The 17,281-nt window shown below is 33.0% G+C and overlaps 2 protein-coding genes and 1 long non-coding RNA gene across 8 annotated transcripts in view; all 3 read left to right on the forward strand.

The window, feature by feature from the left end:
- LOC100744584 (protein max) overlaps nucleotides 1-6,974 on the forward strand; it is a 12,019-nt gene extending 5,045 nt beyond the window's left edge. For 3 of the 4 annotated variants that reach the window (XM_033323242.1, XM_033323243.1, XM_033323244.1), the window contains 3 exons: nucleotides 5,420-5,479; nucleotides 5,886-6,120; nucleotides 6,379-6,974. In XM_033323242.1, the coding sequence (XP_033179133.1) occupies nucleotides 5,420-5,479; nucleotides 5,886-6,120; nucleotides 6,379-6,560 (477 nt within the window). In that variant the 3' untranslated portion in view covers nucleotides 6,561-6,974. Of the gene's footprint in view, nucleotides 1-5,207; nucleotides 5,365-5,419; nucleotides 5,480-5,885; nucleotides 6,121-6,378 lie in introns of those variants that run through there. The other variant, XM_024370632.2, reaches the window with a different exon arrangement.
- A 790-nt stretch (nucleotides 6,975-7,764) lies between these two features.
- LOC117152227 lies at nucleotides 7,765-10,206 on the forward strand. The gene is made up of 2 exons (XR_004462544.1): nucleotides 7,765-8,632; nucleotides 9,705-10,206. It is a non-coding gene; the product is annotated as an uncharacterized LOC117152227 (long non-coding RNA).
- Nucleotides 10,207-10,961: 755 nt separating this feature from the next.
- LOC100744824 (mediator of RNA polymerase II transcription subunit 26) lies at nucleotides 10,962-16,817 on the forward strand. 3 transcript variants are annotated; one of them, XM_003492788.4, is made up of 4 exons: nucleotides 10,962-11,396; nucleotides 12,703-12,777; nucleotides 12,944-13,222; nucleotides 13,736-16,817. In XM_003492788.4, the coding sequence occupies exons 1-4, from the start codon at nucleotides 11,334-11,336 to the stop codon at nucleotides 14,939-14,941; spliced, it is 1,623 nt and encodes a 540-aa protein (XP_003492836.1). In that variant the 5' UTR covers nucleotides 10,962-11,333; the 3' UTR covers nucleotides 14,942-16,817. The 3 variants fall into 3 exon arrangements, with proteins under 3 accessions (XP_003492836.1, XP_012246147.1, XP_012246148.1); XM_012390724.3 differs by lacking the exon at nucleotides 10,962-11,396 and adding an exon at nucleotides 11,411-11,569; XM_012390725.3 differs by lacking the exon at nucleotides 10,962-11,396 and adding an exon at nucleotides 11,412-11,547.
- The last annotated feature ends 464 nt before the right edge of the window (nucleotides 16,818-17,281 follow it).

The following is a 17,281-nucleotide window of genomic DNA, read 5'->3' on the forward strand; positions in this document are numbered from 1 at the left end:
GTGCGCGATACTGCGGTACTGATACTAATTGTTATGCTGATTCGCTCGACTGACTGATTGACTGACTGATTGACTTGACTCGATTGATATTCATTCGCACAACTGACTGTGTCTGGAGGATGTCACGTAAAATGGATACTTGGGTTGCGAGAGAAAAGAAAGCTGAGTCGTAGCCCAACTATTAATTCTCTTTTATCGAACTTTATTATGACTTTGGCACTTACAGTAGAATAACGTTGAACAGAGAAAGGGGTGTTGTACAAGAACAGCAACTAGAACGAGAACAAGTACTGCCCGAGCTGGGTGAAGTCTCGGATTATATACGTTTTGGTTTTAGGATGTTGAGGGGCTAGGTGTAGGTTATGATGTAGAAAAGTGTCCGAAGGTCGGGGGTCCATATCCTATCTCTGATGTGGACTGAGGTGTGATTGATGTCACAGGAGCAGCGTCTGACGATCAGTGAGTTTGAGTTAGAGCAAGTATATCTTTCATCCCGTTGACCGTGGATTCGTCATCGAACCTAAGACCAACGTCACTAACATCGCAAGTGCCCAACCACCGCTGTTGATTGTCGAATCGGTAGTGTCCATACTCGTAGCATCAGGCCGTATCTTCGTTATCACACAACGATGGCCAACTCCAAGGGAGGTCTATCAAACGCCCACAACCCTGTTCCTGACTCTTCTCCGACATATATGTCGGAGACAAAAGAACACCGGAGCCTCTGGAATTTTGGATAATCCCTCAACATTGTAATCTAGAGTCTACGATAGCTCTAATTAAGCAATTGTCGTCATTCAATCCGATTGTATTTATTCGGGATTTATGATAATGAGCTTGGGCTCGAGGTGACAACCAGTTGCCTGTAACGTCAATTCTACACACCCTTGGCGCGTACCCTCAATGGTCTTAAGTACCCACCAGGGGTCTTGGAATTTTCATAGTTGAGGTCCTTCGGACCAAACGAGTATCTCTTGTCTTAGATTTCCTTTTACGTTTATTGTTTACCACGTGTTAGCATAGAAAGTTGGTTTTCTTCACATCTGGTATGTTCCGTTAGCAACTTTCTCGCGAGGGCGTCTAAAACCCTTCCTGGTCCACCAACTGTCTTATTATCCAATCGGAGACGGTGTCTACTGCCCTCATTTCCTTAACCAAAATTATCATCAACAAATCCGATAGTCCCGTGTCCTTAGACACAATATTGTTAGTGAAACTTCACTTATTCTATATCCTTAGAATAGTCAACATATCTTTACCGGTCTTTGTCCTCATAACAGTCACGTACTTAACGTATCATTGTAACTAAGTTTTACGTAACGTAGTTGGAGTGAATTGTGATTTATGTTAATTCAGTGTGTATTCCGTTGTGATTGTTGAATCCGTAATAAAGTTCAACAAAAACAAAATTAATAGTTGTGTCACGACTTAGCTATTTTATTTCATCAACCAACCCTTAAGTTTACGTGACTCTCTGTGGCATCATCATGACGGGAAAGTCATTCTCGCCCGCGATCTCATCGCAAAAGGAGTAACGTCTTCGCGATCGGTGGTTATTTCACGTTCTAACCAGGCTTAGACTTTGTGAGTACGTTCTGTTGTCATCCCGTTGGCCGCGGATTCGTCATTGGGCCCGAGAGCATTATCACTCGTGTCGCAAGTGCCGTACCGCTGTGATCAATTGTGTCACTCGTGTCGCGAGTGCCGGACCGCTGTGATCAATTGTCAAGACTGTAATAATTCTATCATTGCAATAAACTACACCTGTGTGTACCGTATCAATGGCTAATCCTCGAGAAGATTCATTTGGCGCCCACAACCCCGCTCCCAGTGCCAATCCGACATATATAAATAAATATATATATGTCGGAGATGAAAGGACACCGGAGCCTTCTCTCTGGAACTTCGAGAAAATCCGTAAAATTGTAATTAAAATTTACAGTCGTAATTAAACAATCTGCCGTCATCCTGCCCAATTGTACTTGTTTGCGATTTGTGATAATAAACTTGAGCTCAAGGCGACCATCAGTCGCCGAACGTAGCCGCGGTCAACGGGACGGGCGCTTCGTCTAACAAAGGTGTGGAGTGATAGTATGAATCTCATTAAAAGAAATACCTATAGAGGTACTTGACAGTAAAACATTCCAACGGTTCCTTCGGTCATTCCAACGGTTCCTTCGGACAATGAATACCCGATGTTGAGGCACCTACACAGCACAAGTCCAGTCAGCCCGAGGACCCGCTATAAAACATGGGTTTTTCCGGCAATTAAGATTTTCCAAACGGACAGACAGTCTTTGTCCCAAACTGACCAATTCACAGCGACGTCAATTTCCCTTACTTTCTGAACGAAGGCTTTTCTCGACGAATCCGATGATCTCGTGTCCTTAGACAAACCCCATCATAGTTTTCCTCTGACATCATTGGGACGAAAATCCATTCTTTCTTGAGATCCCACCGACGAAGGGAGTGTCACGTAAAATGGATACTTGGGTTGCGAGAGAAAAGAAAGCTGAGTCGTAGCCCAACTATTAATTCTCTTTTATCGAACTTTATTATGACTTTGGCACTTACAGTAGAATAACGTTGAACAGAGAAAGGGGTGTTGTACAAGAACAGCAACTAGAACGAGAACAAGTACTGCCCGAGCTGGGTGAAGTCTCGGATTATATACGTTTTGGTTTTAGGATGTTGAGGGGCTAGGTGTAGGTTATGATGTAGAAAAGTGTCCGAAGGTCGGGGGTCCATATCCTATCTCTGATGTGGACTGAGGTGTGATTGATGTCACAGGAGCAGCGTCTGACGATCAGTGAGTTTGAGTTAGAGCAAGTATATCTTTCATCCCGTTGACCGTGGATTCGTCATCGAACCTAAGACCAACGTCACTAACATCGCAAGTGCCCAACCACCGCTGTTGATTGTCGAATCGGTAGTGTCCATACTCGTAGCATCAGGCCGTATCTTCGTTATCACACAACGATGGCCAACTCCAAGGGAGGTCTATCAAACGCCCACAACCCTGTTCCTGACTCTTCTCCGACATATATGTCGGAGACAAAAGAACACCGGAGCCTCTGGAATTTTGGATAATCCCTCAACATTGTAATCTAGAGTCTACGATAGCTCTAATTAAGCAATTGTCGTCATTCAATCCGATTGTATTTATTCGGGATTTATGATAATGAGCTTGGGCTCGAGGTGACAACCAGTTGCCTGTAACGTCAATTCTACACACCCTTGGCGCGTACCCTCAATGGTCTTAAGTACCCACCAGGGGTCTTGGAATTTTCATAGTTGAGGTCCTTCGGACCAAACGAGTATCTCTTGTCTTAGATTTCCTTTTACGTTTATTGTTTACCACGTGTTAGCATAGAAAGTTGGTTTTCTTCACATCTGGTATGTTCCGTTAGCAACTTTCTCGCGAGGGCGTCTAAAACCCTTCCTGGTCCACCAACTGTCTTATTATCCAATCGGAGACGGTGTCTACTGCCCTCATTTCCTTAACCAAAATTATCATCAACAAATCCGATAGTCCCGTGTCCTTAGACACAATATTGTTAGTGAAACTTCACTTATTCTATATCCTTAGAATAGTCAACATATCTTTACCGGTCTTTGTCCTCATAACAGTCACGTACTTAACGTATCATTGTAACTAAGTTTTACGTAACGTAGTTGGAGTGAATTGTGATTTATGTTAATTCAGTGTGTATTCCGTTGTGATTGTTGAATCCGTAATAAAGTTCAACAAAAACAAAATTAATAGTTGTGTCACGACTTAGCTATTTTATTTCATCAACCAACCCTTAAGTTTACGTGACACGCCGAACGTAATCGCAGTCAAGGGATTAACGGTTTGTCTAACAAAGGTATGGAGCATAACTCTCCTTAAAAAGAAATAGTTGTAGCGGTACTCGAGAGTAAACATTCCAACGGTTTCTGTCCCGTGGCTCGCCACACGCAGACCCTATTCTTCGAGCAAGATGATTGCCAGATGTCGATGCGTCTCCGCAGTCTCCGCAGTACATGTTCAGCTAGCCTGAGGGCCCGTCATAAATCTTAGGATTTAGTTGACTAAAGTCCTTCAAACAAACAGTCTTTGTCCCAGCTACGGGAAAATAGGAGAGACCTATTTTTCAACGAACGGCGTCTCCCACTGGCAACTTTCCCTCGAGGGCGGCTTAGATTTTGTGAGTACGTTCATCTATCATCCCGTCGACCGCGGATTCGTTATTGAACCTAAGATCGTTGCCATTAGTTTCTCGAGTATCTAATTACCACGGTTACTTGTCCAGTTCTATGATAATCGTATTTGCATTAGTCGAAGTCTTCTCTATTGCATGGCGACACGTATAATCCAAACGAAGATTCGTTTCACGCCCCTAACCCTGATTCTAATGTAAACCCGACATATATATGTCGGAGTCAGGTTGGCATTTTGGGACGTTCTATGAACCTTTACTTACTTTACCGTCACGGATGTGGCTAATATTTATCAGTACGAATGTGGGCACTACAAGAGGCTATGAGTAATGGCAATAGGATGTTCGAGATAATGGTGACAACGAAATCAGGTTCGATAACGAATCCACGTTTCACGGGAGGACAAGTATCAAAGTACTACTCGATTCGGACAACTCAATCAGTAATTCGTCCAACGACTAATTAACAAACTAACTTCCTCAATCCAGATGAAACTGCCCTTACTCCTGTTCCCGCTTCTCGGGTCAATCCTTGTTCTTAAGGAGAGTCATAAAATCATTCCGTACCTCTGTCAAGTACGCGGCCCTCCCGTGACCGTGGCTACGTCTGGTGACCCGTTATGTCACCTTAAACCTGAACCCATCGTCGTAAAGCCAGGTTGGAACATTACAAGTTATTTTCCTTACTTTTATTGCATAAACATAAAAATCTTGACTATGGTAGTGGGTGGTCTTTCCCAGCATTCCCGACGGAAAATCCCGCTGTCCTTCCATCTCCGACATATATGTACGTTTCAATAATCAGTGACAGTTCTTTGTTATTTTATTGCTTCTATTAAATATAAATTATTTCGACAGTTTATTAGTTATTTCTGCGATAAAATCTTCTATCTATTATCAGAGAGAAAATAATTCCTCTCTATTGTTATGAAATTGAGAAATAAACAAACACTGCGCCTTTTGAAAATAAAGACCCTATACAAGTTCCTAAGAACTAGTGACTTTCGTGGTTGTCAAATCCTACGTGCGTTTTGTTATATATGTACTGTATGTACACTGTTTTTATATTTCTTACAAAGTTGATAAAGTATCTTTTGTTTACCTGTTTGCCTAGGAATTTATAATGAGTGACGATGATCGAGACATCGACATTGAGAGCGATGTAAGCCCTTAAAACTGTTCTTTCAGTGGACCTTGTTAAAGAGATCGTTTTTTAGGAAGGTGACGATTCCGATTCTAGGCAGAGGCATTCAAACAATACCCAATATTATTCTCAAGTAAGTTCATTATCCACTTTTATTTTCCTTCTATTCTTTCTAATTTCATTCATTTGTTCAACATCTTTTATTTAATTAACGATATAAACAAGTTTTATTTTCAAAATATAAAATGTAAATATTGTTGAGGTTAAATGGACATTTTCCGTGTGATTTAACTAATTTATTCTTGTAAATAATTTCTCATTGAATATCTTATAAAATGAAGATACTCGACTAGTATGTATATTGATCTGTAGATTTAATTTTATAATTAAGATTAAGATATACACACACATGTTTATTTTTAATAATAAAGTTAAGATTGACATTGATTATAAGGCAAGAATTTAGATGTAAGATTTTTGTACAACTTATAAATAATGTAGTTTGATTTGATATGAAAAAACATTGTATATATTGATAGGCAGAAAAACGGGCACATCATAATGCGCTGGAACGGAAACGTCGGGATCACATTAAGGATAGCTTCTCCAGTCTTAGAGACTCTGTACCTGCGTTGCAAGGAGAAAAGGTTGCAAGTAGGGCACAAATACTGAAGAAAGCTGCTGAGTATATACAGTTTATGCGACGCAAGAATTCTTCTCATCAACAGGATATTGATGACTTGAAACGCCAGAATAGTCTCTTGGAGTCTCAAAGTAAATATTAATCAGAAAATTAATTAGATTTTATTTTAACACTCTTTGAAAATTGAAAATATAGTTTAAATGGAAGATTATTACAATTATTCTCCATTAAGTATATTTTGTCATGATTGTAGTTTAGGTAAAAGTTTATATATGTTACTTTTATATTTTAAAAATATATTGAAATGTGTTTGATACACTATAAAATATATATAATATTGTTCTGCAAAATTTGTCTGCGCCATAAATGTATTTTTGTACTATTTATAGTTAGGGCACTTGAGAAAGCAAAGATAACAGGCAATTTCGCTGCTGAAACTTGTGAAGTCACAAAGTCAGAAGGTGTACCAATGCCTGGATACAATGACACAGAGTCTGAATCATCAGATAGTGAAACTAGCAGGACAGTTCGCCAATCAAAAAAACTGAAAGTCGGAGGCCTCCACCATTGACCAATGGTTTGATCTAATTTTTGTTTTGACAAAAATTTATTTTTCCGTTACTATTAAACTCCATATATATATTTATTTACATAAAATGGAGACACTTAGTGAATGGAGTCTTTCAGTGGAATCTTGAATGTCTTAAAACCGGTGTAGAAAATATTGTACAAATTATAAGCAATGCTATTGCTTCATTCAAAGATTCATGAAATAATACATTACGAACACTTTGGAGTAAATTCTTAAAATTTGTTAAAAAATTGGAATTATTTTATTTATGAAAATAGTTGTTTAATATAAAGGAAATAATGTATTGTGAGGTGTTTTGATTTATACTTCTAAATTCTTATACTGATAAACTAATTGAATTTAATTAAGGTTGTGCTATTAGTAACCACTTTATCAATACAAATTCAAGCAATACATTTCTCTAAATATATAACCTCTTTCTAAAAGAGAGTTTCAAATGTTTCCTTTGTTTTCTTATAATTTTTAATTTATTTATTCAAGATTACTTATCATAATTATTGTATTGTTGATTTATCGAAGAATCTGAAAATACTAGATATATGCTCAATTGTAAAATTTATGAAAGTTTTGGAATTATTTTTTCGTTTGGAGAAGAATTTAATAATTATATGGATGAAATTTTTATTACTAGAGGAAAATATATTGAAGTATATAGAAATAAATATATTAGAAAATGTATTATAATAAGAATTACTCAATTTTAATCACTTTTTAACCTTTTACATATATCTCTATATGATAGAAAGTAAGTATTGATAATGGTATATGTTTATTTTAATTAGAGTATTTTTTTAAGAAAAATGTTTCTTCCTTTTGAACTTTATAGAAGTCTTTGTAAATAGATGGAAAGTATTATATCAAATCAATTAGTTATAGAGTAATATTCTTTTAGCAGGAAATATTGTACTCTATAATATTAAGAAATACGAAATTTATTTTATAAATTATGAAGAATTTATTAAAATCGAATGTAAAATTATTAGATACTTATAATCACTAGAAATAAAGATCATTTGTGAAATACATTTTATTTATATGCATATTGTTCTAAAAGGTATATATGTATACAAAGTGACCAAACAAAATCCAATCATATAAATATTTATTATTATATGATAAAGCTTCTCAGGACAACAGAGGAAGTAGTTTCTCCTCATGATCATTTTTTACAAGATTTCAAGGTCATCGCCATTTCTTTTAAATAAGATATAAGATAATAAAAAATATATTTATTTTGTGGTATCCTTATAGGGTGTGGTAAATCTTAATAGCTATACTATTGCCATCATTTAATCTCGAGATATTTACGCCTGATGTGTGCGTATGTAATAATTACTTATGTTTAATCGACAGGTGGCAAAATTAAAAAATCGAAATTTTATTGGTCCTTGGGCAGGAAGAATTTTTTAACATTTGATAGTTCAAAAGAAAGTTTTGAATGTAAGAAATTAATTAAGATTAGTTTTATCTAAGTAATAATTAGACGTGATTAGTGTAGTGTTCTATCTTGGACTTGGCGACAATATCTATATGAAAATTTTGCTTATTCTTAGTACCATTGATTTACCATAAGATGGTGCCACCATGTACAAAATAAGGCACTACACTTATTGCATGTAATTAATTAATTCTGCAGAAAATCGGAATAATGACACAAGGATGATGTATAAATACGGAGATGATTTATGAGTTAAAACTTCAATCCCTGAATAGTTTAAGAATTTGCTCTGCAGATCAAGAAATTTCATTTTTTAATTTAAGCAGGGTGGCGTCTTCATTCGGGAGTTAGTAGTACTAACAAGAAGTAAAATTTTGCATATATTCACACTTGGGAAACTGTCAAAATAGACGTAGTTAGACCAAATTTAGGACATTGTATGAATTATCATTTATGAATATATTAAACCTATAACATTACCAACATCAAATTAGAGTAACTAGAAACAACAACCATAAATATTGAAATGATTTAAAAATATGTACATTTATTAGCAAATATACAGATAAGATATAAGTTTAATCACTTAATTGAAATATGTTTATTTAATCACGTAAGTTTTCTCTTGTAAAATTGAATCTTTACATCACTATGTCCTTCAATTTGTACTATAATATTAAAAGTAATTATAAGTGTATTGCATTTAAAACATAAGCTATCCTGATAGTTCTTTAAAGTATACATATATATATATATATATGTATGTAATATATAGTATATATATATATATATATTTATATGTCCATACAAAGGAATTTAATTTTATGATGTACATGATATATTACAGAAATAGTTTCTTTTTCAAGTATTGTCAATGTTTAACGAGAATATTTATAAAGATATTCTACAAAATGTAATAATTATAACAATTGAATTATTAATCTAGGAGACAAACATGAATCATTAAAAATAAAAATTTGCAATGCATTATATCATATTCTTTAATTATACAATAATTATAGTTACAAATATACAAAATAAATTACTACATATGCTGACATAGTTTTCGAAATAATTTTAACATAAATATCCAAGAAGCCACATAAACATATGTTCTACTTAACCTTGTTTCAAAACTCCGACCATCTTTGTTATATCTTTCTAAACATATTAGGCAAATATAATTGATTTTCTACAATTATTTACGAACAATATACATAAATAAATAATGAAAACGCGATATTTTATATTATAAAAAAATTTATTTTATGAGTAATCATCTTTTACTGTAACAAAGTATAATATATAACACTAATGTTACGTATTATATTAAAGATCTCAAATTACCTATAAAATATTATGAAATAATTCGTTTAGAATTTTCAAGAAATACATACTTGTAGGATATAAAAATTTATCTGTAATTAATACTTTCGTGTATATTGTTACAACAAATTACTGAAGTAGCAAAATTACATTTTTGTGTTTTCAACTTTTGCACTCTTATTCAGACTATATCATTAAGTGTAACTTTTGCAAATTATTTTGATAAAATATATTTACCATACAATAAGTATGCACTTGATCGAGATAATGCATGCGCGAACTTATTCAGATGTATCACATATTCAACAGCTCAACTTCTTTATACTCAACATAACACAAAATATGTATTTCTCTTACAGTTCCAAAATTTAATTTTAGACAAAAAATGAAAATATAATTTTAAGCACGTAGGAGAGAAAATACGCGAATAATTTGAAACTTTAGACAGATAAGATCACAAAATATTTTTCGACTATTCCGTCAAAAACTTAGCATTAAGCATTTTACATATTTGTACTTGTTAAACAATTTTTTTCGTAAATTTAAATGTGATGAAGGTGTGCTGTTCATCTAAAGATAAGAATAATATTCGACTGTTCTGAATAGTTTGATACTTATAGGTTATGGGTACCACATTCGAGAAACTGTTAATTATCAACCACATATACCACTCCAATAAAGAATAATAGTATGGAATGACAATGAAATGAACGATTCTTGATCTCTGATAGTAGAAAGTTGCTGTTAATCTGCACAAAATTTCTCCTATTAAGCACACATTACACAGACCGTGATAATTAATACAAAAAATAATGAGCATAATGAACGATACAATTAATAAACTACCATTTAAATAATCAACATTTTTAACATTATTATCATTTTAAATGTTCGTATATTTTTACACAACTAAGCAAAAATACTAATATAACTGTATATATGTATATATATACACATATTTTTATGTAAATTCATTGTATGTTGCAAAGAAAGTACTAGATAGTTACTTCACGTTTTTTATATTGGTACTATAAGCGCAGCATTCGTGTAGGTAACTTCGGAGCGTTCTACAATGTTACAAATTTGATTATTAAAAGCAAACGCAATTTTTATTATTGAAATTGTATATGTTTTAGGTGTGAAAATTACATTTTATTCATAGTAATCAGCCAATAATGAACTATTTTCAACAATTATATCCTAAATTTGATAAAATATTTGCTGAAACATAAAATATAGTAACTATATAATTTAAAATTTTCCTCTAAATCTGGTAATAAGTCAAAGTTACTAGACATAATAAGTTAGAATGAAACATACAAGTGCCTATTTATACGATCAAATTTTGACGGAAAAATTGAGCAATTCAAAATCGAAGACAAACTAATAAGAAGGGAATTAACCCTACTGCATTTTTCAGGACACTTTTAACCCAATTGAATTTTTCTAACTTTTAAAGTATCTCAAATTTGAATATAGTAAAAATATGAGAAAAATTATTATTGGTTTGTATGGATTTCTGGTTTCAATTTTATGTCAAACGTTTTTCTAGAATATTAAAATTCTTTTTATTCGCTGAAATAAAATCATGATTGAAATACAAGAATTAAACGATCGCAACAGGGTTAAACGCGAGTGGACGAGAGCAGCAGTTTGAAGTTAGCTGTGTAAAGTTGGCAACCGATTGGAGCGCTATCGGTACAGTAGTGGGGATAGAAGGGAGGTGTGGTAACGGTTAGGAGTCTCGTCCAACCACGAGAGGAGCTAGTAGCGTTCGTCTGGCAGTATGAGGCGGCGTGGGGCTAGGGACGATGCATGGGCTGCGACTAGGAGGCACTTGGGAGGTAGGGAGGGCATGCGAGCAGAGCACAGTTCAGTAGTCGCCATTGCAAGTCCCCCCGTGCTCTCGTATTCGTGACACTCGGACGCGTGGAGACGATTTTGCGCTAACCTAATCTCCCCGCGAGGGCCCTAAGTGTGCCCCCCCGATGCAGAGATATTGCACCGAGCTCACCGATAGATTGTTGAAATCACTTGATAAGGAATACAATGTAAGTAGCGGAATGAATCCGCGATGCGCCGTCCGTCCGTTCACGCAAACGGCTATCGGGCCACTCTCGATCCCCCGTGCGCCGTGTGCCTGTACCAGTAGCGTGCGCGAGAGTCACTGAGAGTGTAGTGTGGTGGCGGTTCCGCGTGTGAGTGAGTAATGCGTTTCTTCTGTGTACGTTCGATTCCAGTCAGCCAATTTTCCTTTTGCACGAGTGTATACATCCAACGTTTTTCGGCTACCTGGAGCATAACCTTAACGTTCCTCCAGCGAATTGTCCAAAGTCGAGAGGAACTTACAAAGAAATCACTGTTCCCTTCCTTTCTAGCTGTCTCCCGATGTTTAGACTCTAGTTACACTCGATTGCAGTACTTTCGCAAATTATCATTTTTTACCGTATTTTTATCTTTTTTAGAATTTTATGTAGAGAATGAAGATTGAAGAATAATTGGGAGAATCTCGCGGTTCGGGTTCGATAGCCGTTTTCGAACAATTTTTACGATAAACGTTAACATTACCATAAGTCTACTTTCATTTCGCTATAGATTAAGGAAATGTATATAGACACGTGTTGATTATTTGTATTTTACGTTCGTTCATGTTTTATATCACGTATTAAATGTATCAATGATCGAATCGTACTATTATTTGCATTTGTAGTTACAGTAGTTTGAGCTTTATATCAAAGTATGGTTCGATTTTACTATTGTAAGATCGAATTTATCAGGCAATGAAATATCTTTTGTTACGTGTTGCTAGGAATGTAATTATCAAATTATTATTAACAATGTAGTAATTGATTAAAAACACAGATGTAAATTTATCAGAATTTTAAAACTTTCTGTATATTAATAAAGCATTAAAATATTTTAAGTATTAAATTTATTATCTTTTAATTAATTTGCATTCTTTCAAATAATAATAAAATTTTTAAAACAATGCAAAAGTATTTTCTTTTTAAGTAAAGTTAATATAGGTTGATCATCTATTTTTATTTTCAATAATAAATGATTTAATCGTTGTGTGCATTAAATATTTAATAAGACAAGCACAATGAAATGTCATTAATTATTTATATGTTATGTAAAAACATGTAATTTATTAATAATTTATATAAATATCTATTTCCCCAAATATTTAGGAAATTGGAATAGCATATATATTGAAAGGTATTTTCAAATATACAAAATATAATTATTTTATTAATTCTAGCAATTTAATATAAGTGGTACATTTGTATAGAAATATAATACATTTAATTTACAAAATCAATACTTCATAATGGCACAATTATCAAATTTTATTAGGTCATCGACATGGGAGCTGTTGTGGATGTCATTACGGCCCTGGAAAAGACGACGATCACTAAAGAAGTGCTTGAGGTAAAAATGCTGCAAATATATTATGTTAAACAAGTTTTATATTAGAATGACAGAAATTGCATCTAATGATAATTTGATGAAATTGCATCATGTTCATTTGATCTTATTTCTATCAGTTTTCTGGTTAATTACATAAGTATAAAAATGATCTGTTGAATTATTTCAGAGTACAAGACTTGGAAAATACATTAATGAACTTAGACGAAAAACAAACAATGATGCCTTGGCAAAGCGTGCAAAGGATTTGGTACGAAGATGGCGTGATATGGTTTTACCTTCTGCTCATTCTACTCCACAGCCTACACCTGCAGACACAGCACCACCTGCTCTTAATGGAGCAAAACCACATAGCCCTGCACTAAGATGTTTTAAACCACAAAGTCCAGCATTAAGAAGTATAATGCGGTCTCAAAGTCCATTGTTAAGGGAAACGCTTGCACTCAGAGTAAGTCATTCAAATATTCATTTTTTTATTTACATAATATACATTAAATTTAAAACATATACATATGTACTGTGTAACTATAGTATCTCTCTAAATTGAATATATTCTGTTATTGATGTTCTTCGTTTTAATGTGATTAAATTTCCAATGAATTAAAGAAAAAATTTTATATAAATATAGATTCAGAAATGCTTTGTTACAAATTCATAAGCAAAATAAGCAATAAGTAGGTAATATATCTAAACTGTTTCTTGAAATCGAGGAGAACATATTGAAGGATAAATAACAGTTAAAAAAAACTAACAGAGTAAAAGAACAATTGATCATTGAAAGTAACATGATTGACAAGAAATTTATAATTTGTTAAGGTCAAAAGTATTAAAAGTATTTATATTTGTTATTTTTATTAGATCAAATTTTACACCATTATACTAACTTTTAATCTACTTGTATATAACATTTTCTTTTATTTCCATAGAACATAATAGAACTAATATATTGTTCCAATTGCAGGTGCTTAGTCCAGTTCTATCTGTGAATTGCGATCATTTACATTCTCCTAATGCGTCATCAAATAAGCAGTCAATTACAGTAACCAGCAACCACAGAACAAGTTCTGATGTGCCACCGACGCTTGGTTCTTCGAGCCAACATCATTCGATGGAAGCAGTGCCACGAACTCACAGTTCAAACAAACGTCTTCGAAAAGATGATCCCAAGGACCAACATAATTTTCAGTCTCATGATTCAGTCTCAATCACCGAAAGTGAAACCTTTGTTAAAAAACAACGTCTAAATGGCGAAAATGTGTGTGGTAATTCAAATATGCAAGTGCCTAGCCCCACATTTAGAGAAAGAATCTCTGATCATTTTACGGAGTCTTCCACTAAACCTGATGAATCAGGGCCAAAGAAACGTGGTAGAAAGAAAGGCAGTAAATCTACGAAGAAACAACCGGTTTTAGAAGATTGTGTAAAGGAAAAACTAGCTAGTATCTCAAGGAATCCTAAATTAAAGACAACACAAGAATTGCTGGCTGATCTACGGGCACGCGGCACCAATTCTAGCATTAATTCAAGTGCTCTACCTAGTCAAAGTGTAGAATCATCCGGCATGGAAGATATTCTGAGGAGTAGCAATGAACAAGTATCAAAGTTCCTTCGTGGTCCTCAGAATAATTTGTCCCATAGAAATACAGTTTCTGAAGCCTCACCAGAAAGTCGGTTAAAGCCCACAGAAAACTGTCTCGATGTACCATCTAAGTGTGAAGAATCAGGTGTAGTGTACAAAGAAAAATCTGTTACGAATGTTCAAAATAATCAACTAGAACAATATCAAGATTTAACGGTTGAAGAAATATTGGCCAAGTTACCACCAATAGATCCGAGTTCAATAGATTGGAGTGAGTGTGAAACTAAATCAACAGAAGATCAAAATAGTACTGAGTATCCACCTAGACAAATTACTACAGAGGATATAGAAAGGTTACATACACAATGTGTTGAAGGACTGAATGGAAACTTCCAACCAAAATTATCGTTTTTAACTTCGACTTGTAATGAAAAACCAGAGGTAAAGGAAGATGTGTCAGAAATCAGTAGTGCGAACAATGTGTATAGCCAACCTGATGAAGAATTTCGAGAATGGCATCAAATGCTAGCAAGGTCCAGTTCTAATGGCCAGGTTTTACACATATTGCCTTATGTTATAATTGATTAGTAATTTTATTATCTTATTCTATTACTATTCTGAAATTTGTGAAAAATCCCTATAAATATTAAAGAGATTGATCAGTCATCAATCTATTAAACCAATTTCTATTGCAATTTATGATTGCCTTTATTTCTATAAATGCTCTTTATACTACCACCTTTATCATCATTATCGTTCCCTAATTATTCAAATTAAAACTGATACTTTGAATGTGTAAACCAATCACGCTAGAAATATGTAACTGGCAATCATTTTTCGCGTGAATATCATTCTCGATGATATTCGTTATCGTCACAAACCTTAGTTTTACTTTATTCGTAAAAATCATTTACTATTATAATCAGCATTATTAGTGTCGTCCTCTTCATCATCGTTATCATCTTCACCATCGACGTCATCAACAATACAAGAGTATCTTTATTATTATTGTTATTGTTGTTACTATTACTACTACTATTATTATCATCATTCTCGTCAATATTATTCATTATTGACTTATCAAAGCAAGTTTTATACAGAACAAGGCATAAAGAAGATATTTAGGAAATGAAAAAACATAATGTTTGGAGCTTCTAATGTAATATTTAGCTCCAATGTCTGTGACAATGTATTTGAGTCCAAAAGGTACTCTTTGAATGCTTGTCTTTCATTGTGTATATTATATCATTATTCTCATTAACATTGACATTATTGCTTAAATTATCACTGTATTAAGAAAATGCTAGCAAAAATCAGAATCGGATTATAAAAGTGATTTGAAATCTGCAAATTACTTTTTTCAAATTTATTATAATTAAATTTTTTATAAGAACGATAATGTTTCATTTTCTTAAAGAATGGATTTTCTTTGACAAAAGATTTATATAGCATTGTAATATGATTGATCACTTTTCAGAAATTGTACAAACCATTTTATTCACTTGCTAAGAAAAGAGAGGCACACAGATTGAATCAAATAGTGCATTTTGGCCTATGCATAAAGGAAAAAAGAATTATTTTCGAATATTTAAAAAGAATATATGAAAAATTATGGGTAGTTACATTTCATTTGCTGTAACATACCCTTTGGTTCATTCTATTATTTTTACGATATGTTTGAAGAATGATGTTACACAAAAAGTATAAGGAATGATTATGGCAAAATGTATACCTGTACCACGCAAAAAGATAACGCTATAATATTTCAAATGCTTTTTGACACAATATTCTGTTTATAAATTTAAAGTATTTATTGAAATGTACAGATGTCACTTAAATATAATATGAAAAATAATTTTTTGCGCGTGGTAAAAAGTAGTCGAACCGAATATAACGAGGCCTTAATTAAAGTTTAAAAGTAAAAAAAAAATATTTGTCTAATAAAGTATTATGTTGCATATACTTCTAGCAAAGGTAATACAATCCGAGTAAGTTTTAAATTTTTCTATCTCAATTTTATTTCATATGTTATTAGTACAATATAGTAAAATGAAAGTAAAAGTCTAAATGAAAAGAAAAAGGAAATTCTTGTTTTTAGAACAATTGCAGCAAAAATCCACACATACATAATTATATTGCTGGAAGGAAAATATTTTACGTGCAATGTTCAAATGTTCCAGTGTAATGCAACAAATATTTCAAAGCTATGTAATTTTTTTAAACAAAAAGAAAGATTGAAATTATTTGAAAGATGTAAATACGTCGTTCAAAATCATGAAAACACTGGAACCAAAATATATTAATATTTTCTGTAATAACCAAATAATACTATGTGTTATGTAAAAAAGAAAATAGAAAAAAAGAAAAAAACAGGAGAAAGATTGTACATATTATGCCACTATATCATGTATAATGAAAGCTTTGTGAAACATTATGAATTAGAAAAAGAAAATGTCTGATTTTATATGTGTTCATTTTTTGATGATAACAGTTACCTTTTTATTTTGCTTTCGCTTATGATCGATTGTTTTTTAAATGTTTGAATATTTTGAATGTTTGAAGTGAACATCAATTATTGACAAAAGAATGAGAGATCACTCGCTGAAATAGTTTTTCTTTTGAATTAAGCATCACAATAATAACAGTTGAATATAGTGAAATATTTCCAAAACGATGTATATATAATATAAATTTTTATAGTTTCTCGTGTTACATTTATATTAATTACAATGCCTTGTTTTACAAGTATATGATAAGTATTTTATTTATACCGACATTTGTGTATACCTTTGTATTTAAGATTAAAGACACAAGTTAATATAATTAAATACTATAATACACATAGTAGTTTCAAGATTGTTTAAGCGATTGTTTATGATAATTTCGATCTATATATGTATATCATTTCATTTATTATAATTCATTTCT

The sequence above is a fragment of the Bombus impatiens genome, unplaced genomic scaffold, assembly GCF_000188095.3.
Source record: "Bombus impatiens unplaced genomic scaffold, BIMP_2.2 scf_0852, whole genome shotgun sequence".
NCBI classification, from domain to species: domain Eukaryota; kingdom Metazoa; phylum Arthropoda; class Insecta; order Hymenoptera; family Apidae; genus Bombus; species Bombus impatiens.

What these genes read in the sequence shown, in the direction of transcription:
- LOC100744824 (XM_003492788.4), top strand. Translation starts at nt 11,334, where the DNA reads ATGCAGAGATATTGCACCGAGCTCACCGATAGATTGTTGAAATCACTT. An exon ending in CACTTGATAAGGAATACAAT is followed by an intron (nt 11,397 to 12,702) that starts GTAAGTAGCGGA and finishes AAATTTTATTAG; the next exon opens with GTCATCGACATGGGAGCTGT. An exon ending in TCACTAAAGAAGTGCTTGAG is followed by an intron (nt 12,778 to 12,943) that starts GTAAAAATGCTG and finishes GAATTATTTCAG; the next exon opens with AGTACAAGACTTGGAAAATA.